At 45.1% G+C, this 22,803-nt stretch overlaps 1 protein-coding gene across 1 annotated transcript; it reads right to left on the bottom strand.

Moving 5' to 3' along the window:
* Positions 1–9,551: 9,551 nt before the first annotated feature.
* On the bottom strand, positions 9,552–22,121 carry LOC127073035 (homeobox protein B-H1-like). Its single transcript, XM_051014026.1, has 3 exons — positions 20,072–22,121; positions 14,623–15,002; positions 9,552–13,398 (listed from the first exon to the last, which is right to left on the bottom strand). Exons 1-3 carry the CDS (start codon positions 20,707–20,709, stop codon positions 12,482–12,484), a joined length of 1,935 nt encoding a protein of 644 aa, XP_050869983.1. The 5' UTR covers positions 20,710–22,121; the 3' UTR covers positions 9,552–12,481.
* Positions 22,122–22,803: the final 682 nt, after the last annotated feature.

Below are 22,803 nucleotides of genomic sequence, written 5' to 3'. Positions count from 1 at the left end.
TACCGTACGATATTTTATTATGACTCGATGTAAGACAGATGATGATGATGACGATGATGATATATAGTAAAAGGTTAAAGAATCGTATAAGGAAGATCAAATTTTATTGAAGCAGTATAGTAGTAGAAAATCTGCGTCTCTTCTGGTATCAATTGGACTCCTGATGCATTCAGTTCGTCGAAGAAAACATTTATTTATCATACTCTTTTGATCGGCAGTGGTACAGAGAAGAGGAGAGAAGAGAAAGTACCCCGAACGAATACCTTTGAAAAGCACATTCGCTATTCCTAACGTATAGTACATGCGTGTACGATTGTGTCTGTAGGCGCGTTGGAACGGCACGAATAGAGTTCTCCGTAGAGTATCGAGGGTTGATACAGACTTGGTTCGATCGAAAGCGAAGAGAGAGAGAAAGAAAAAGAGAGAGCAAGAGAGAAAGAGTACAGGGGCTCGCAAAATTTGAATAGAGAGAAAGAAAGGGGAAGAAATAAGGTACGTACCATTCGTGCGCATACATTAACGTGCGTGAGAGAGATAGAAAAAAAAGAAAAGGTGGGGGTGGTCGAGGAGTGGAAGAGCAATCTCGTACCAGTTAATTTGATTCTTTGTGGCGATGAAAGTAATAGCGGGAGGAAGCACCAAAAGACCGTACCCGATTACCCTATCCTCCCTTCGTGGCTTACCAAGCAAACGTTCGTCATTCTACTATCGCAAGATCTTACACGTGCCATATCTAATTTTGCTTTTCAAAATTAACGACACTGAATGAAATTTTTCAGTCGACGACAATCTCAATATAATAAGAATTTAACTTCACATATACCACGATCGTTTGCAAACTTTTTCATAACAAGTTAGTAAAAAGTATCACGTCTATACATTCGGATAATCGAAGTTTTATCATAATATTTTGGAGTATTTCGGAGTAAGAGCTTTAAACAAGATGGTAGACGCGTAAGAAGAAAAGTGAAAGAGATAAATCCTTTGAATCCGGTAAATTCAATCACGTCAAGAATAAAAGGAAAGAAAAATAAAACCATAGGGATTAGTTGCGATATTCTTTCGTCAAAAAAAAAAAAAAAAAAAAAAAAATAAAGAAGGAAAGAGAGAGAAGGAAGAAACATGATGTTAGCCTTTACGTCGAAACGTCCTCAGGAAAATCCTATTCTCGTGATATTCTCAAACATAGTCACATTGAACGGATCGGAGGACCGTCGCGCGAGCGACATGTCGGATTAGAGAAGCGAGTCTCTTAGTCGGGGACGGCAGGGGATTTTGATGTTTCAATCGTGCGTTCCGTTGTCCGGCGCGGTCGATTAACGCGACCGTGAGGGTGGGTCAGTAAGTTTAGTAAGGTTTCCGATTCTAATCGGTGCTCTCGGTCGATGCTCGACAACGTCATCTCTGAACATGACTCGACGTTAAACTTTCATTCCGACCAACAGTTAAACCCCACCAAAGTTAAATCCCATTTTAACGTCACCCGCGACTGTTTTATTAATTATTAATCTCTGTAGTGGAATTAACTGTATCATTAATTTTGTAGGATTTATTTGATAATTCTTCGTGTAATAATTCTTTAGGGTTATCTGTTATTTATGAACCAGTTGATACAATAGAAGTAAAATCTTGCAAAAGAAAGAAGAATTAATTTGTATCCCTAAAAAAGAAAAAAAAGAAAAAAAAGAAAAAGAGAAAGAGAGAGAGAGAGAGAGATAATCAAATTGATGATAAAGCAAGAGAGTAGAGAGAATGTAAGTCAGACCGCGCCTCGACAACGTTTACATAAGCCAAGAGAATATTTTAGTACTTGTAGGGCCACCATAGGATGATATTCTTATACTACGGAGGAGGGAGTTGTAAAAGGAGGAACGTCGAAAGTGGTGAGCGAGAACGATTGGAAGGACGAGGAAGATGAAGAGAAAGAGAGGAAGAGGAGGGCGTTGGCGGAGGTCGGACGACGAGGAGACGGTGAGCATGATCGAGGAACCGAGGAGAAGGGAGAAGAAGGGGGCTCGCCGTCGTGCATCCATCCATATCCATCCCGGGGTGGCTAGGCTTTGATTACTTGTTTTAATCTTCCGACTACCGACCGGGCGAGCATCTGTCACTCAAAATCCGTAATTGCGCGCCCACCCTTTTTGCCTTCTATCCCCTACACCCACCTCCCACGAGCTATTCCCATCCCAATTCACTCTTCCTCTCTTCTCAACCTTCTTCCCAGCCACCCACACTGAGAATTGGAAACGCATTCTCCTCTTCGTTCAAGCCCTACCCCTACCACTCACCTTCTCTTTGCCTTTTTTCCTCTTCTAAAAGACAATTCTTCGCGATAATCATCGTATCATCGTACGGACTCGGTGGTTCCTTCCTTTGAAAAAAATCAGAGAACAGATGCGTCGTGAGCAGCAACAACAGCGGCAGCAGCAGTACCAGCAGAGGCAGGATTTATATATGTGTATATACGATATACATATATATATATATATATATATATATACGTATATGTGCGTGTATGTACGTACGTATGTAAGCAAAAGCGCAAGGCTCCTCGTACGGGACTCCGTGAGGACCCATAGGGGTGCTGTCAGAGAGTCTCTTGGGATTATTTTCGCTCGATTATCTGTAGGACGTGGGGTCAACGCGCGGTACTTTATCCCGATGGAAGAATAGTAGACGGCTCTATTAACGCTAAGAGTACCGATAAAGACGTAGCTAAAAGGAGAGAGAAAGAGAGAAAGAGAATAAGAGAACGAGTGAGGGAATGGACCGAGGAAGGGAGTTAGGGCTTCGAAAGTGAGAGCAAGAAAGAGAAAGATAGAGATAAAAAGAACAGCACGATGCGTTTCTTCTCGTCTTTCGTCTTCGACGACCACTACTATTACGATCTGCAGCATCAGGAGCGTTAGCAGGCTATTCCCTCAGGGATTCCGCTCCGATTCTTTTCGGTCGTGTACGTCGGCCGTTTAGGTACAGGCCGTGATTCTCGCGCGCCATCGATCGTTTCCGTAAAAGAACAACGGGAACGACGACGACGACGACGACGACGACGACGACGATGTCTTTTCTTCTTTTTTTCATCTTCCGTTTTTGATTATTAGCGTTAAAGAGAGAGAGAGAGAGAGAGAAGGGAAAAGAGTATGGGACGATAGGGAACAGCTGAGGGTAACTTGTACCGAGCTAGACGTCTTTTCTTCTTGACAATTTTGTTTGTGTTGTTGTTGTTGTTCTTTCTTGCTGTTCGTTGAGGTGTTTCGACTTTGTTTGGACGTTTAGTAAACACGCTGATTGTCTCAGGAATTTTATGTAAATCGATACGTCCGACTAATGTTTTCTATTATTTGTCCTTCCCTCCTTCCTTTCTTTCTTCCTTCTTTTTCTTCTTTTTTTGTAAGCTAGAAGGAAGGAAGGAAGATGAATTTATTGATTTCTGTATCGGTATTCGATCTTATTCTCTACGCGTATCATAAAACTTCATCAGTAAAATTTATTTAAAAGAAATTGAAAGATTTCTAAATGGTTTTTCTTTTTTTTTTTTACTATTTTTAAAAATAAAACTCACGTTTTATTCGTTTGATCGTCGATACATTTTCATTTAATCTGGACTCAGTAAATCGCCCAACACTGGGTTAATAAAAGTATGATCGTTCTGGAGAACGCTTTAACCAGGCCGGTTCGTTTGATCGTGATTAAAAAGAAAAAAAGAGAGAGAGAAAGAGAGAGAAAGAGCGAGTACGCGTGCCTAAGCGCGCACGTATGTGTGTGTTTACGTGTTGTGTGCGTTTACGTGATATGTATGTTTACGTGTATGTGTCATTGGAGAGCTCGAAAGAAAATACAGTTGGTATCGCGTGCGAGAAGGTGGAGCGTTGCTTCTATCTTATCTCGCGTTTAATCAACGTAGTCGGGACCACCCCGCGGGCCATCTCGACACTCCTAAGCTCCGGCAATTACTTAGATGGACGCTTCAAAATCTACCGCACGAGCGAGACCCATATGCGGTGTAAGTACGTAAGTACACCTACATACATACATATATACACACACACGCGCGTATATATACACATATATTTACATAAATGTTTGTGTATCTGTCTCTGTATACTCGCCGATAGAACTCTCTCCTTTCATTCGAAAGAGTAAATCGAAATTAAAGTCTCGTTTATAAAGGAATAGACAGAACGAACAACAACATTTCTGGATCGCGTTAGTAAACGAAAGAGATATCGTCAACATTCTCGAAATATTCGAATTTCATTTATTACTCGACACGAAAGATACGAATTTTCTTTTCAATCGATATCTCCGTATTCTGTGTCTTTATTATTTCTGATAAAAGTATTACTCGTTTTAATAGATTTATATCTGCATTAATAATGAATCTATAAGTACGTTCGATTCGAATGCAAACGATCGTTTGAATTCATGGCGTTACAGGCAGGTAATCGTTCCCTTTTTCTTCTTGCTTGTTGTAAAAGGTATAAAAAAACAACGAGGAACAAAAAAAAAGAGGAAAAAAAAAGAGAGAAAAAGAGAAGAGAAGAGAAGGATTTTGTTCAGAAACGAAAGCACACGACGCAACGATTGGATGTTTCTATTCGGTGAGATTGGAATCGAGTCTGACGCGCTTTGTAGGCAACCCCCTCCCCTTCCCCCGATCCCGTCGTGTAAACGTGCGTCGCTTCAATGAAGCGACCCGATAATCGCTCCTCGTCCTCTTTTCTTCCATTTTACGGGCCGTGTCGTTCTTCGCGCGACTTTCGGTACCATCTGTTAACACTAGACAGAGTCGTTCGAATCCCGTTGTCTCTTTCAAGAATTGCGATCGACGATAGAAAAGAAAGAAGGAAAGAAAGAAAAGAAGAAAGAAAGAGAGAGAGAGAGAGAGAGAGAGAGAGAGAGAGAGAGAGAGAGGAAAGAGACAGTCGAAGTCATTAAATTCTATTAATTTTTAAACGAATTATCGTTGTTTTAAACGTCACTTTGAGAAAATCTAATCGTCTCTGCGTAATCGTTCGTCGTTTTATTTATTTCTAAGGTAAAAAGAAAGTTTTCGTAAAAGATAATTGAAGAGAGAAAAAGAGAGAGAAAGAGAAAGGGAAAGGTGATAAACGATTCGATTCGATAGGAAAGAATCGAAAATCCAACGTCGAGATCGACAGGAAGGATCGGCGATAATCCGAAAGTAGTAGTAGCCAGCCGACAGGTAAGTGGGCAGAAATATCAGTCTATTAGGTAGCTAGCTAGTCTGATATCGGAGTCGCAGATCCTTTTCCGGCCCTCGGGCGAGTGCTTCGTTAATTAATCTGGCAGGAACGAACTCGGCAGCTCAAAGGCACCCTTTTTCGCTCAGGTTCATCCATCCATTTGCCAACGAACATATACCTACTCTCGTGTGTCTTTCCTTCTCTCTCTTACTCACTTATTCACTCACTCACTCACTCGTTCATTCTCTCTTTCTCTCTTTCGCTCTTCTTTCGTCTCTCCCCTCTATCTCTTCATCATCATGATTTTGGATCGAAAGGAAACAATGGAAAACGAACGATTATAACTTGACCGGGTCGAGACTGATTTTATTCGTTGCACGACCGCACGGAAATGGGTTTGGGAATGGTTGGGCACGGGGGTGGTTGGGCTCGGAGGTGTAGTCATGGGAATGGATAAAGGAATCATCATTTCGCGTCGTTCCGGCGAACAATGCATCGCGCGAGCTATGCGGGGAAGATTAAACGTTGATTCGTTCGTCGATCTCCGCCGTGGTGGTGAAAATTCGTCATTGTTCGGGATAAGCAAGAACACTGAGTAAATACGTAATACGTGATATGGACGTGGGGAAGGGATGAACGTGGGACGATGCTGAAGGTGGAGGTAGAAGTGGGAGAGGAAGGGGTGGGAAGGATTGCGATTAAGGGGATAATGTGCTTTTGTCTCGTCGAGAAAATTAATTTTCGTCGGATAATTCCAAGATTACTTCTACGCTTGACAGACAATAACTGTTATTCCAAGACTCTTGTTAATCAACACTTCATTGTTTCTTTAGCTTATTTAAAGGTAATTAAGGAAAAAAGAGAGAGAGAGAGAGAGAGAGAGAGAGAGATAACGATCTATAGATAGCGCGTAGAAAATGTAATAAGTATTGTTAATAAATAACACGTACTTACCCGAGTACCATGGAGATTTCTCTACCATTTAATCGAGGTGATGGAAGCTCTCGATATAAACCCTTTTGTGACACTCTTTACGAAACACTCGTATCGTACTTATCATCGTTCTCGATCACAAGAGCGTATCGTTGACGTTTAAATGTACGAAAGCTCTCGAGTTCTCCTCGTACGTATGTAAGTGAATAAATAAATAAGTAGGTAGGTAGGTAAGTAAGTAAGTAAATAAGTAAGTAAGTAAGTAAGTAAGTAAGTAAGTAAGTAAGTAAGTAAGTACCTACTACCTCTTCCGTCTGATCGAGTTCGTTCGACAAAACACGAACTTGGGCTAATCGCGGGTCCTTTTTTCAAAGAACACTCGACCGTGTAATACCCATTATCGATCCCCCTACGATCGAGGATTATCGAGCATGAATCGAAGGAAGAAGAGGAAGAAAAAGAATGTAAAAATATAGAAAAGAAAAAGAAGGAAGGAATAGTAGAAAAAGAATAAAAAAGAAGTCGACAGGATAAACGCAATTCGAGTTTCTCTGAGCACACGCACAGATATACATATATACATACATATATATATATACACACATATATATATATACACATAGATACATAAATAAAGATACGACGTGAGAGATTCGAAATATGGTGGGCGGGAGGGGGTTGGGGGAAGTGGAGGGTTCGTAGGGGTTCCTCTTTACGTCCTTCAACTCCTCGAATTGCTTTTTCGAATCGACATACGTGTAGCGCGAGAATATCGAAGGCGAATTGGTACGCGGGTGAACGCAAAAAGCGACGTACGAGTGAGAAAGAGAGAGAGAGAGAGAGAAAAAGAGTAAAAATGGGGTGAGTATGCAGGATGCGGCCGCCGGAGAGGAACGGCGAGCGAACGAACGAGCAAGAGAGAGCGCGCGCGCGCGCACGTACTCCGTTACTGCACGGGCATAAAAGAGCAAGCGAAAAAGGGAGCCTCTTTTTAATCTAGCGACGATTCGCAACCCCCGGCTCCTTTCATAGTTACGTGCTTAGTACTTATACCCATTGACTCCCTCTCTTTATCTCTCTCTCACTCTCTCTCCCTCTCCTTTTCGTTCTCTTTCTCAATTCCCCGTCTCACTCTCGCACGTTCGCTTTGTCGTCGTGTCAGGGTCGGTCTTCGATCATCGAAGGCCCTGAAACCACCCTTCTCGAAAGTCTTCGAGCTTCCTTTGAACCTTCTCTTCTTATTCGTTGGAATCAGATCTCGGACTGTGCTCTTACTGTGCGAGTTTGTTTTTCTTTTCTTTTCTTTTCGTTTCTTTTGTTTCTTTTTTTGTTCGTTTTGCCTTCTTTTCATAGTTTGTTTTTTTTTCATATATAAGTAAGTAAGTAAGTAAGTAAGTAAGTGAGTGAGTGAGCGCGATCGCTTGTGTGCGGACAGGTGTCGTACGACGATGGAATAAAAGATTTGTCAAATAAATGATGTCCCCGTGTAATATGTACATATATATATGTATATGTGCATTACGTATTCGGCATATCTCGTATTATGTATGTACAATATATATTTCATTACACATTCTCCGAAGTATAATATATATATATATATATGTGTGTGTGTACGTATGTATACACACACATATACGATTTACGTCGAGGGACGCGTAACTGGATCATGTTAAACGTTTTACACTTTCGTTGATGCAATGTCAATAGGATTTTTTTCCAATCGATTATGTTTAGTTAGTCTCTAACAAAAGGAGGAAAGTCCAGTTTGAAGAAGCTTTCGTGATCAAATTTTGGACGGATAAATATACATATCGAGAAAAATTATCGATTACAGCTTAGCGATAAGAAAAGAAAAAGAAAGAAAAGAAAAAAGCAAAAACCAATCCAAATATAAACGATTATAACCGATACGATCGTGTTCGAATGAAACGAAAACAAACATTGTTGTCGAGTCGAGGTAAGAGCGGAGACAAATCGTTTCGTCTTGTGAAGAAGATCGCGTCATATCGAGTAGGGGTGTGGCTTTCGAGGTGGCTAACGCAAGGCTGGCGTGCGCGGCGTCCACCCTCGCGCAGCGCCGATAGATTTTCCAAAAAAAGAAAGAGAGAGCGACAGAGAGAGAGAGAGAGAGAGAGAAAGAAACAAGTTGTATATCCATTAGAGTAATTATTCGGTCAGGACCTTTCCGAGGAGACGATAATAACGGTCACGAAAGGATCGAAAACGTGTGATAAGAACTACGAATTGTGTGGGCGAGTTTGTTGTTTGAAAGAAGGAAAGAAAGAGAGTAGAACGAGCGCGCGCGCGCGCGCGTGTTTTAGAGAGAAAAAGATAGAGAGGAGTGAGGTTGACGAGGCGTCATCTGCGTCGTTTGCCCTTTTTCTTCTCGCAGCTGTCGTGAAGTCGTCATCGTCATCGTCGTGCTTTATCGTGCCAGGTAATTAACTCGATTAGCTGCTCGTCGAGAAACTAAACGCGATGCGACCGATTAAAACGTCTCTACCCTCTTTCTCTTGTACTTTTTATCGTTCTTTTTTCTCCCTCCTCTTGTCTCTCTTTCTGTTTCTCAACAACTTCGAGGGAGTTTTGGTTCTTGATGACTAACGAAAGCTCGAGAGAATCGTTTTAATCGATGAAATAAACGAATGAAATAGTAACACGCTTGTAGCTCGCTCGAGCAAATGGTCGAGTTTTTTAGGCATGATTTTAGTCGAGATTTCGAGAAAAATCACAGGGTCGAGAAGCTCGATCCTTTGCCTTCTTTATTCGTAGATTTAGCGCAAACTCGTTAATGTAACGCGATCGCCGTACATTGGGTCGGTAGGATGAAGAAAAAGAGATGAGGGAGAGAGGTAGAGCGTGGTCCCCTACGCGTTAAATTACTTTGCGATACTATACGTAGGAAGAGGGCGGAGCGACGCAATTCGACTCTAGATTGTCGACGACAATGCATCCTTTTCGGCCACGTTACTTTCGATCGATCGACCGGCTCCTTCTCGGTTCTTTACCTTTTCGAAAAATCTCGACATGGCGGACATGGCATCTGTCCGCCATTTTGTCGAATGTACACCCGGTTTCGAGGTACGGAAAAAATAATCAATGGGAGTTCTACCGAATGTAATAAAATGTACGTAGGTACATGTTACACGTACCTATATCGAACGATTCGAATCGTCAATAACAATTTTCATACGAAATAACTCTCTATTTACCGGGCATGGCACTGGGAGTATTTTGCGCGGAATATTTTTGCCCCTACCTTTCCATCAACTCTGAAAAACAAAGAGTTGTTTCGAATTGTTATCGACTCGTTTTAACAACTGTGGTCGTCGAATCGTTCGAAGCATCGACCCGGGATGATGAAAAAACTGATTGGAAAAAAGAAAAAAAAAGAAAAAAGGAAGAGAGTTTTTGGCGCGAAAGGGATACGCGCGTGCCATTAAATTTCGATTCCTTGCTCGGTCGATGGAGAAGCCAGGAAAAAGCAAGCAACGGACCTCGAGAATCTTATCCCGAATGTTCGCTATTACGAGGATTATATTACCGTCGAAGGATACCTAATCTATGGGATATTAAACGCGAAGGAAAAACGTAATCTAATCGATCGATCTCCGGACAATTCTCTCTTTATCTCTCTCGCTCTCTCGTTTTTCCCTTTTATCCGTCGGCGAATCAGTCCCCCTTCTTTTCACCGTTCCACCCTTATTCGACGAATCGAATCGCGGCGATCACGAGCGGCCGAGTCCGAATCAAAACGCAGCTCTAGACTTTGAAGCGAATGGCCGAATGGGCTTTGACATATCGTCCCGTGGTTTCGCCAACAATTTTGTGGTCCGACGGTAGGTGTACGAGGACGAGGCGTAAAAACAAATGGATAGTTAGATCGAACTGGCCGGACTGGCTGCCGTCAGTCGGTCGATCGATTTGTCGAGTAAATGAAACGGCTTTGGGGATAGGTAGATAAAGATATATACATATATATATGTGTGTGTGTGAATATATATATATATATATACATAAAGAACGGAGAGAATCGGTGGTGTACCCTTCGATACCGGTAACTCTTTCTCTCTCTCTCTCTCTCTGTGCTATACAAAAGATTATCGCGTGCGGACGGGTTCGGGTGACGCTGTAGAAAGAACGAAACTAAAACAGAGCATGAGAAATGAGTGAGTGAGTGAGAAGAAAAAGTCAGACTTACGGATGAAAGGCTTGTACAGAATATGCGAGAGAGAGAGAGAGAGAGAGAGAGAGAGAGAGAGAGAGAGAGATCAGAGAGGAAAAGAGTCGAAGGTGCGATGGCAGGGTATGAGAAGGATGATTGAAATGCACCTACATACTTAGATGCGCGTACTTACTCGGGATAGATATGTCTCGTGTAGAAACACTGTGTGGAGAAAGAGAGAGAGGTAAAGACAGATATATATGCATATATATATATATGCATATATATATATATATATATATATATAGAGAGAGAGAGACAGAAAGACAGAGAGAAAGAGAAAGAGTGAGGGAAGATATATGCCGCGAGAGAACGCGTCGATGGAAGAAAAGAGAGCGAGCGGCCATTGTCGTACGTTCTCCCTCGTGGTTGCAACTAAGAGCTTCGGTAAAGGTAGTCGTCGAAATGACGATGACGACGTCGATGATGGCAAAACATTCTTTCTATCTTTCTTTTTTTCTTTCTCTTTTACTTTATATCTTTCCTATGCTTTCTCTTTCTCTTTTTCTCTCTCTCTCTCTCTCTCTCACACACGAGCACCGAAGAAAGGCGGGTACATGCAAAGCGCGAAACCGCATCGCGTCAAACAATAAGATCAAGCTACCTCTCGTTTATTGTAATCGTTTTCTCTTACCCCAGTCGCGACGATCGCGAATGGAAGAAAGGAGCTAGTCGATAAGGATACCCTTCGCCTCGAGAAAATTATTTTTCGTGAGGACGATATAGAGGAAATATTACGCAATTTCATCCTGCCAATCGTGATATCGTTTTCTATGCAGACAAACCAGGGAGGATTGGGTTTGAAGTTTGTTCAACGTTTCTTTCCGAACAAAGCGAAGCACGTTGCCTCGACGTTCTTAGGGTTGTGCCGCTTTCTTTCTTTTTTTTTCCTTCCTTTCTTTTTTCTTTTCTTTTCTTTTCTTTTTTCTTTTTTTTCCGTGCGTAAAATCAATGTCTAAAGAATCCTGTAACGATCTGTAGATATCTCTTGGTACCCTTGAGAACGGGATTGCGTTGATATCTTCATGCTCGGAGATAGGAAAGTAAACTTGGGATTTTTTCTTTTTCTTTTTCTCTTTTTTTTTTTTTCGATGACTCGTGCAGAAATCGCTTATTACGTCGTGTTACGACATATATAATTTTCCGCCGAAGATAATGGCGGTAAGATCAAACGATCGTAGCTAAAAAGAACGGAAAAGAAAGGAAAACAAAAAAGATAGCAAAAGAAGATTAAGAAGGAGATGCTGCTCGTTGTTTTCGTAACTCTACCGTTTCGTTTAATAAAATCAATCGTTTGGATACTTATCACAACAGGTAGAATATATTCGTAGGAACCCTGGCCGTGTCTTAGGACGTAGCTAAGGTCGTAGCCCCAAACAGAGAGAGAGAACAGCCCGAGATTACGTCCGAGACGTAATTTTCCGATAATACACAGAGTCGCGTACATACGCGAACTTTGTATGTATATCGGCCTTTCTCTCTCTCTCCCCCTCTCTTCCCTTCTCTCTTTCTCTCTTTCTCTCATTTTCTCTATCTCCATTTTACTCTCTCGCGAGGGAGAGACTTTGTAAAGAGCGTTGCGATGTTGCAGTTGCGTCTTCCCTCTTTCCCGATTTGTCTTTCTCTCATGGAGGACGTCGAAAAAGAAGGAAGCTTCGAATCGACGTTTGCACGAAAAGTCCCGAGCCCGCGAAGCAAAGAAAGAAATCAAGAGAGAGAGAGAGAGAGAAAGAGAGATAAAGAGATAGAGAGAGAGAAATAGAGCTAGAGAGCTAGAGAGATAGATGGAGAGGAGTGAGAGAGAGAGAGAGAGAGAGAGAGAGAGAGAGAACAAAGAGAGAACAAGTGAGTGAGAGAGAAAGAGAGAGGGGAGACAGTACATTCTTTTATGGCATAATGATCACGCTCATCCGACGTCGAGGTCGTCGGAAGGTCGAGCATCGTCGATGGACACCGAGAGAACGTCCTCTTCCTCTTCGTCCACGTCCCTTACTTCCACCTCTTCCTCTTGATCCTCCTTCCTCGGGCGATCGTCGTGGTCGTTTCTCAAGCTGATTCCTGCAGGTTGCTGCCGGTCGAAGACGATCGTAATCGGGCAGAAGAGCGGACGGTGTTATTGCGAGGAGGATTGGGTCGGTTGCCCGTTGGGTGGTGGTGGCGGTGGCGGGGGTGGTTGGGGATGCACTTGGTGGGGTAGAAGGGCGTGAGGCTGCACGTGAGCCGGATGATGATGATGGTGTTGATGGTGATGAGAGTAGAAGATCGGTTGGGCAGTTTGGCCGACTACCGGGGCACAGGAAGTGCCAACCCCGACGCCGACGCCAACGCCGACGGAATGCGAGAGCACCGAGGAGACGGCCGAGGACGGTGCCGTTGGTGGTTGAGGCGGTGCCGTTACCGAGACGGATACTCCAGCCGAACTAGCGCTACCCGCGGAAGCTTCGTGGTACAGTATCGGCACCCTGACGAGTCTCTGAGCGGCGTGCGCCATATTTGCGGCCTCCAATTCGGCGGCCAATTGTCTTTTCCACTTGTTGCGACGATTCTGGAACCAGATCTTCACCTGAGTCTCCGTCAATCTCAAGGACGCAGCGAGGCCTGCTCGTTCCGACGACGACAGATAGCGTTTCATGTCGAACGTCGATTCCAATTGGAAGACCTGCGATCGCGAGAACACCGTGCGCGTCTTCTTCTTGCGCTTTATGCTACCGGAATCCCGCGAGTCTAGGCCAACTTGTACTCCGTTGCTCTGACCACCGGTACCCCCGCCGCCGCCGCCGCCGCCTCCACCGCCGCCGCCGCCTCCTCCACCTCCTCCTCCTCCTCCTCCTCCTCCACCTCCACCGACCCCTCCACCACCGGCCGACCCACCGCCCACGCCACCGTGCAATCCTGCGTTCGTCGAGTCGCCGTCGCCGTCGCCATCTTGGCAATCGTCCCCGTCGGCTAGCTCGTCGTGAGCCTCGTCGCCGCTCGATGAACTCCTCGTCCGGTGCAGCCGGTCCTCGCCGTTCTCGTCCTCCAGCTCGTCTGCTCGCACACAACGTTCATCCTCGATTTATCCCTTTCCTATCGATATTACCCTCACGATCGATTACCCTATCTACGTATCCATCCCTCTACGTTACTCTACGCGTTACTTCCTCCTCTTCTATACGTACAGCGCACCTATCTCTTCCTTTTTCTACCCCTTCCTAAGAGACTATTATTTCGGATTATTTCCTCGAAATGTTAAGCATTCGCGCTCGTGTGCGTGCTCGCCTATTTACGATAATCTACCAGCTATCGGTGCTAGCCGCATTGATTATTTACTCGATTGGTAGTCCGCCAATTAATATTCTATTTATTCACATCGACGTAATTGGCCTAGCTAGATCAAGTATCCGTGCAAATGCATCTCTAGCGCGTTCGGTCGTTTAATCGCTCGATCGACAAATTACGCAACGTATTTCGTCGAGAGTCGTTCTCTCGCGCGTTTGATAATCGACGAATTTACGTTGCACGTAGATAAGGTTCAACCGATCTCGCGGTCGCGTCCGAATCGCTAGACGGAATATGTCGGAGGGAGTCGAACGAGACTAGAGCGAAGTGACAAGAGCAAAACGATCGACGGGTAAGGCGATCGTCGTTGGTTTGTCGCGGCGGAAGCCGTGGAAGCCGTACTCGACGTCGTACACGTTCTCGCCTATAAATACGTGTATGTATACCACTTGGTTCTCCCTTCGACCGTCTTTCTTGCTTCTCTCTAGGCCCTTTCTCGTCCTTTTCTCCTGTTCTTCCTCCCGATCAAAGATGAGATAACAAGATAAGCACGACTTTGACCCGTACTCCGAACGCGTTCGATCCGAAACACGAGAAAGAAAAGACTAAAGGACTATATCCGAGAGATAACAAAAGAAAGAAACAAATTTAGCCGAAAGCACGCGCGTTCGCAGTCTAGCGTAATTTACTACTTTCCTATTACGGATACGAAGGAAAAAGTTACAACGACTCGTTCGAAGTAAATCGCGTGGACCAAAGGTTGAACCAATGGAATACGAAAGAATCCCTTTGGATATTTCCATCGGTTTGTCGCGGTCTCCCAGCGAAGCGCATTAGACGTCCCGGTGTTCCTTATCGATCGCGATGCACTTAACGAGTCCGAGCGAAGCGTTTCGATCTAAAGTCGATCTAAATCCGTATCTAGCCTATGGTCCTCCTCCTAAACTCCTCCTATTTCCTGTAAACTGGAATTTAAGTCGTTCGTAGACTCACCCTTTTGCGGGAAGGAGGCGGAAGCAGGGCTGACGCGGCTGAGAGCGCCAACGACGTCGCCTGGCGACGGATGTTCGAGCGTTTGCAATCCGTGAGCGGGCCTCCATGGAAATGGCCAAGCTGTCGGTCCACCAGGAAGGACTCCTCTGATGCTGGCTTCTGCTGTGACGTCACTGATGTCAGCCGCTTGTCCACCGACTTGGACGGCATTGCTCAGCGCCGAGGAGACCGTCGCTAAACGCGAGTGATGTTGCTGTTGTTGTTGCTGCTGTTGCTGATGTTGCTGTTGTTGCTGATGCTGATGAAGATGTTGCAACGTTGGCGGGAAGAAGACACCGACGGGATATCGGGCGCTTATCAGCGTCGACATCAGCCCCAATCTGCACCGAGATACGAAACAATAAATTCGCTATTTGGTCGTATAATCGTGCCAGTAGAACGATGTAATCTGAGATAGAAATGGAAAGACATGTTTTTCTTGTCCTCTTTCCTCCTTTTTTCGGTTAGGAATTCGAGGAACGCCAAAAACGGGGCGATGTAGATCGTTAAGAGGAAAAATCCGCTTAAAGCTAAAGCCTCGCTCTCTTTTTCCGTCTCCTCTCCTCTTTCTTCAAGAGATCACGCTCTTGAGAGCATACCTGAGGGGTCAGAGAAAGAGAGAGAGACCCGTTGAGAGCATTATCCGCTTCTCGCTTATCCTTGCGTCGAATAACAACAGGTACTCGTCGTAATACTCGAGCGAGAAAATTTGATCGTCGTTTACGGATTTGAAGAACGGGAAAGGTGGAAAGGAAGAAAGGAATTAGAAGGCATTTCTCTTCCGATTTTAAGTATGCCGCTTTCGACAGAAGGAGGGCGGCAGAGATATAGAGAAAGAGAGAGAGATGAGTAAATTCTTAGTTTGATAATTCGGGGTCTTCTAGATCGGCAGAAATGTAGGTAGGTAGGTAGGTAGGTAGGTAGAACTGGATAGATGGAGAGACGTTTCAGTACGGTCACTACTCGGAAGGTGGTAGGTATAGACACTGAGGCTTCGGAAGCCATACTACTTCCCCCGTATTCCTCGTTGCTAGAGGGAAGCGAGAACGGTCTGTCTGTCTACGGCGCGGACGATCCGATCTCGTTTCGATGTCCTCTTCCTCCTCTTCTTCTTCTTCTTCTTCTTCTTCTTTCGCTTCCGCTTCTTCGTTCGCTCAAGGTAATTTTCTTTGATTTTTTTTATAAAGATTGTCCTTCGTCGATAAATCATTTCAATCGGAATTATCTGTTTTCCTTTCGTCACTCTTGCTCCTTGTTCTTTGATATTAAATATCCGTTACGGTAATTAAGAGATTATAAGAGATCCAACTAGTGAATATTTTCTTATCAGGGCGTCTCAAAGTAATACTGCCTTCTCTTCCTCTTAATCCTCTCTCTCTTTCTCCTTCTGATATCGAATATCCCAGTAGAGGGTAATTAAACGATTAAAGGATTTCACCGAATCTCTCTTCCTCGTCTCTCCGTCGTCCTTACTCGAGGACGTCGACTCGAGAAATGAGGAGGGGAGCTAAAAGGAGGACCACCAGCTCCGAACGAGGAGGAAACGAAAAGAGGAGCGTAACGCCAGAGGCTTCGGCCTATACACAGATGCCCCGGGAAAGATAAAAGAAATCTGACAACCGCCTGTTTGTAAGCATCCACCGACCCTTTCTAAGGAGCAGGTATAAACACCAAACACAGTGGTTCCTCTCGAGATGGATAGAGATAGAACAAGAGAGACAGATAGAGAAAACCAGAGAAAAAGAAAGAGAGAGAGAGAGAGAGAGAGAGAGAGAAAAGAATAAAAAGAAAAGGAAAGAGCGAGAAAGAGAGAGAGAGAGAGGAACGTGCTCCACCTTTTTGCAGCCTAATTCTTTGCGCGGCTTTACGTATCACCCAAGTCCGAAGGAGAGCATTAGGCGTTGCCTCTTCTTTTGCTCTTCGATCGTCTTACGTTATTCTTCCTCTTCATCATCTTCTTCTTCTTCTTCTTCTTTCTTTTCCAACCTTGGATTCACATTACCGTATTTTCTTTGCCCGTTTTAGATTTCTTCCGCAAGAGCTAGACGGTTCGAAGATTTCTTTTTCCAATTCATTCGAAAATGATTTCTTCACGAGCTTGATAACTTTTTATCGATAAGATGATACTTACGTTAAGAAATATATTCATTACAGTTTATATGGAGATGATAAGTTTGGATAAATAATCGGTACGTACGCCGGCATAATTTTGTTACCCCATGTTCGTTAAATTGCGAACACGATTCCATTCTTCTTACAACGAGAATAGAAAATGATTCTCCCCTTACGTATATCGATTATTATATCCACCTTTGCCTGACGCACGTTTGCCGCACGTAAGTGCCATTCTCGAATATAAACTCTTTATGCCGTGGTTAACGATCGCTGGTAATACGATACGTTTTGTCGTCTACCGTTACAACGCCGAGGGTAGTTTAGGAAGAGGAGTGCAACGAGGAAAAACAAGTCGATCACGGCACGTTCACCGTTTAAGCTCATGCTCGTGCTAATCCGAAGTTCTTCCAAGATCGATACGTTTTTCGTCGGGGAGTGGTGGGAGATGGTGGGAGTAGGGCGGAGTTGATCTTTCGCATTTGTCAAATCTTTTCAACGTTCATCACATTTGTCGCCGTTTGAGAAATATAATGAATTATTATTGAATTACCAATTATACGCCAATTTCTTCGATCGTACGATCTAAACGTAATTAATTTTTAAAGAGAAAGAGAAAGAGAGAATAAAAGTCTTTATCTTTTAAATTGTCTTTCGATTAGTCTTCTCGCTCGTTTACACCAACTTTGGTACGGGATCGATCCGATAAGAGAGACAGAGAGAGAGAGAGAGAGAGAGAGAGAGAGAGAGAGAGAGAGAGAGAGAGAGAGAGAGTGAGAGAGACGTCTATTCGTTCCTCGCGATGAAAGACGCTTGACGGTGACTTATAAAGTGTCATTACGATGACCCAACGCCAAGTTATTGGCTTTCAATGCACAAGAGCTAAATCCGTTGCCGGGCTTCGTTGCGTTCGTTACGGGCCAAGTGGAAAGGATTAATTCTCTTGTTCGTTCGATACTTGATTTCATTCAAACTCGTACTCTTTGGTTCGCGAACACACCAAGAAGAAGAGAAAGCGGGAAACCTCACGCATATACGTACGTAATCGTATCGTATATACACGATATACATATATATGCAAGTACTTAAGAGCAATCCCGGGAAAAAGAAAGGGTAAGTTCTATAAAAGGGGAAAATGATTCTTTTTGTTTAATTTGTATTTTTTTTCCTTTTCCATTCCTCTTACGCAGACATTAACTTTTTTCTAAGTAAAACGTCTAAATTATATTACTCTTACTATTATTCTTGTTAATAATAATTCTTTTCTTTTGCCTTCGAAAGTATGTACAGATAGTACCGGTGTTATTACTTTTCCTTAGTATATTTTATTATTTTTATTTGTTCATTTACTTATTTTTTTTCTCTTTAAGAATACTCGATCACTAATTACGCGAGGAGTAGGCATGCCCGTTTTATGAAGCTTGCGGATCTTTTCAGCGAGTTCGTGAGAGATAGAGCGATGATAGAAAAAAGAGAGAGAGAGAGAGAGAGAGAGAGAGAGAAAGAGAGAGAGAGGTAGACAGGTAGGCGTGTAGCGAAGCGTCATTTGCCGGGACAGGGAACAAACGTCGAAGGGAATCGGTGACTGTTTCGACGCAATTATTATTCGCGGTTCGCGTTCCCAGGTACCGTTCTCGTATCCCCGTTTGTTCGCCACGTTGAAACATCCGTATCGCCCTCGAATGGGCGATCATACACAATAGGCTTTATCGTGCCTTCCTTTGAAAGTTCGAGCGCGATCCCACTCTAATTAACGAATCATTCATCGACGCTGTAATTAACGAGGCTGACTCTGTCGCGGATTATTCAGTCGCGTCTTTTGCTACCCGACGCCATATCTACTCTCTCTCTCTCTCTCTTTCTCTCTCTCTCTCTCTCTCTCTCTTTTTATTTGACGTACACGTATAAGGTTTGAATAATCGTAAAAAAGATGAAGAGAGAGAGAAAGAGAGAGAGAGAAGAGAGAGAGAATATATAAAGATTTCTACGTGACACAGGATATTATACGCTCCATGAATATTTTCAACGGGCTAAAAAATATGAGACGTAAAACGAATCGTTAGATCTCTCCCTTTACAACGATGATCGCGATTCATCGATCTCTAACATGATAAAGTAATCGCTTCTCGTTCGAAATAGATGACCTTGAAGGTATCGTGGCTCTTCTGCACGAGCATCAATTTAATAATAAATCAAGTCTCAAAGTTCCACGCTTCCTCTTGACGGAAGACGCTAAAGCGTCGGCGTCGTTCACGAAATGGACGAGATAGTGGATGGCCCTTTCTCGAGGGAATCTTAGGCTCCTTAACTTTGACTACGTCCGTGGCTCCATCCGCCTATCCATTATGCACGCGATGTCTAAGTGATTTCTTACTCCCTTCCTTTGCTTCCATCGAAACGTTCTTTCAAAAATTTAGATCTTCGAAAGAGAGAAAGAGAAAGAAAGAGAGAAGAGAGAGAGAGAGAGAGAGAGAGAGAGAGAGAGAGAGAGAGTTGTGCCCTTCGAGCGTGAGTGGAACTTAATCAAATGGTAAACGGCTGGAAAACAAGCAATTCGAGTCGTCGAGCTGTCGAGAGGGGTAGGACGAGCCGATCTGGAGGGGTGTAAATCTGATAAAATCATCTCGAACCCTCAACTCTCTCTCTTTCTCTCTATCTCTTTCTTTCTTTCTTTCTTTCTCTCTTTCTCTGTTCTTGCTGGCCCCTCGTGGCGCATGGCATATATTTCGTTCAGTTTCGTTCGTAGCATATATATCCGATACGCGGCACCCTATGCCACTCCTAAGTAACGTAAGTAATGTAAGAGGGTGGTTGTTGCTACGGTTGTTATTAAATGAGACAGCCTAATAGGCCCATTACGGAGACCCTTCGGTCCATTCCCACATAATATAATCCTCACCGCACGCGTACGACGTTTCTCCTCGTTTTATTCAGCTCTCTCTTTCTCTATCTCGTTTTCTCTCTTTGCTTCTCAGCCACCTACCACCACCCACGTCAACCAGGTATCTCGCTATCCCTTGTGTGCGCGTCTTGGTCCGAGAAGACCGATCACGCCCACAAAGTTTTCACCTTTTCGCAGAGAGAAAGAGAGAGAGAGAGAGAGAGAGAGAGAGAGAGAGAGAGAGAGAGAGAGAGAGAGAAAGTTGATTCTTTCTTCTTCTAATCAGATTCTGGGAAGAACAAGAAGAATAGAATGGAACGTTAAGAATATTCTATTTGTCTTACTTGAATCCGATCAACGACAACTACAGAAACATCTGTTGAACTCTAGTAAACTTCAAATAAAAATTGTACAAACCTTTGAAGCATATGTCCGTGTTCGACGACGGCGTGGGCAAGATCAGCCGCTTGATGACCCAAGAGGGGATTCGTCGCGGCGTCGTTGGTGGTTGGCGAGAAAGTTGCCGCGACGTTGGGACTCGGAGGGCTTGTACAGCCAACACCGATGCTGGCGGCATCGTTTCTCGTGTTTTCGATGACTTGACTGCTAGCGGATGCACGTTGATGACCGACGGCTGGCCTGAGGGATGTCGGCGAGCTTATTCTCGGTGGGCTCGCACAAGACGGAGGGATTCTTTGATTGTTCGTCCTCGAACTGGGCGGTGAGACGGGCGAGGAAGCAACCTCGACGTCGGTCGAACGTCTTTCCGTGGAGGAGACGTTCGAGGTCGAGTCGCTCCGCGGCGAGACGGACCTACCGAGAATACTTTGAATACTGAACGACGTGTATTGAGGATTACAAGCCGGCCGAAGGGCGGGCTTGCCAACGTCGAAGCTGAAAGGACGATGATGATTGCCAAGTGCGAGTCCGCAGCTTCCTTTTCCATTCTTCTCTTGAATTAACAAGTCCGCCGGCGTCGAACTACTTCGCGAGCCCTCGAGCTCGAGATCTTCCTCGGACACGACCGACACTTCGATCTCCGTCTCGCCGGACATCCTCGTGGACACTTTTCGCGGTAATTCTTGATCGACGGCGTTGTATCTCCGTTAGTCTGTCGTCGAATAGAGAAAGAAAGAGAGAGAGAGAGAGAGAGAGAGAGAGAGAGAGAGAGAAAGAAAAAGAGAGAAAGAAGGAGCGAAAGGACGAACGATTCGTCCGGTATTCTCTATCACTTATCTCAGGTCCAAGGTAGTATTACTACCAGAGCACCGGACACCACGACTTCTCCTTCGAGCATGTCACGCGCGTATAACCTTCCTTTCCCGTATTCCTCCTTTATTTTCTATAAGTCCGACGCGAAAAATTCTTGTAGGATCAACGAATCCCTTTTCGCGAGCAAACGCGTCGACGATAAGCGTTCGTCCTGCTCCTCGTAGATCGCCGGCGGAACGCTCGATCGCGCGACATTCGTAAGCGATACCCTGGACGATGGGACGATAGGAGAGAGACGAGACACTTTCGAGGGCCCTCCTCCTCTTCTCCAACACCCTTCGAGAGTCCCCCTCTACTGGTAGTAGCGTTACCAGCGGCAGCACCACCACCGTGTCACGTTGCCTCCGCCACTGCCTCCTCCTCCACCTTCTCCTCTTCCTCCTCTTCCTCCTCCTCTTCGACGTCGACGTCGTCGTCGCTTTCGTCGTCGTCCTCGTCGTCGTCGTCGTCGTCGTCGTCGCTTTCGTCTTCGTCGTCGTCGTCGTCGTCGTTGTCGTCGCCGCCGCTTTCGTCGTCGTCGTCGTCGTCGTCGTCGTAGTCGTCGTCGTCGTCGTCGTCGTCGTAGTCGCTTTCGTCGTTGTCGTTCTTGTTCCTCCCCCTCTCTCTCTCTTTCTCCCTCTCTCCCTCTCGCACTCTTGTATGTACACTCTCACCCCTCGCAAACTACCCCCTCCACATATTCCTCTTCCTCCTCCTCCTCCTCCTCCTCCTCCTCCTCCTCCTCCTCGTCCTGCTCCTCCTCCACTTCCAAAGTTCTCCTATCGTTCACCTATTCGAGAGAGGCGAGAGCGTAAGCGCGCGTGTAAAACCGCGACGACAACATTCTCTTCCTCTCTCTCTCCCTCTCTCTCTCTCTCTCTCTCTCTTTTTCTCTGTATCTCTTTGCGCCTTTCTTCGATCGTTAATCAATCGGCTCCCAAACCGTCTGTCCTCCTTACGAATATATAACGACAAGGACGCGCAAATGGAGAACGGTGAGCTTTTATTACGTTCGTGTTTAAGAGGAAACGAAGCACTCCTCGAGCGAGTAGACGTTTGATAGCTCGAGTGACGGACTATGGCTGGTTATTCTAACGATGGGTAAGGGTAGGAAAATGTTGGAGAAACCGCAGGTTCACATCAATGTGGGCTCCGACGCTCGCACACGAGCGAACGTCCAGCCGCGCACGCGAGAGACTGGCTCGAGAGTGCGAGCGATTGGAGAGCTCGCGCAGAGGGGTGGAAGAGCATGATAGAGAGAGAGAGAGAGAGAGAAGTATCGCAGAGTCACGCTCGACGTTCTTACCGTTGACGGAGATATTATTGGAAGTGGTGTTGGTGAAACGAGAGGGGTGCTGACGTAGGGGTAGCGGTAACGAGGATGATGGTGCTGCTGCTGTTGCCGGTGGTGGTTGCGTAGATCGAGTCGAGGAAAAAGAGGGAGAGAAAGAGATAGAGAGAAAGAGAGAGAGAGAGAGAGAGACGAAGGGTGGAAATTGGTGGGGGTATAAGCCGCGAGTCGAGCTTGTCGGCTAGGTCGAAGGGTTGGCGTCAAGAGGGGCGGAGCAGCGAGTAGTCGCGCGATGCGGCTGGCTCCGGCGATTCCTCATAGGGCGGAGACGCGATCGATGCCTCGCGTGGCGCACCACCGTGCCGGAGGGGTAGTTCGTGTTACGAGCCAATCGCAGACTCGCTCGCGTCCTTAAATCCGAAGATACTCGCCCCTCGTATTGCGTTTCTACCTACCAACTCTGATCGAGTACGAGGAGTGGGACGAACGTTCCTGCCGGGCCTTTCTACCAGTTATTCAAGAGAGAAAGAGACAGATCGAGAGGGGGAAATGGAGTTAGTGTGGGAAGGGGATGAACGAGGCACGAAAGAGGGAAACACCACAACCC

This window comes from Vespula vulgaris, chromosome 2 (assembly GCF_905475345.1).
Source record: "Vespula vulgaris chromosome 2, iyVesVulg1.1, whole genome shotgun sequence".
Classification (NCBI taxonomy): domain Eukaryota; kingdom Metazoa; phylum Arthropoda; class Insecta; order Hymenoptera; family Vespidae; genus Vespula; species Vespula vulgaris.
The sequence above is the reverse complement of the archived record's forward strand: the minus strand, read 5'-3'. Positions and strand labels throughout refer to the sequence as shown.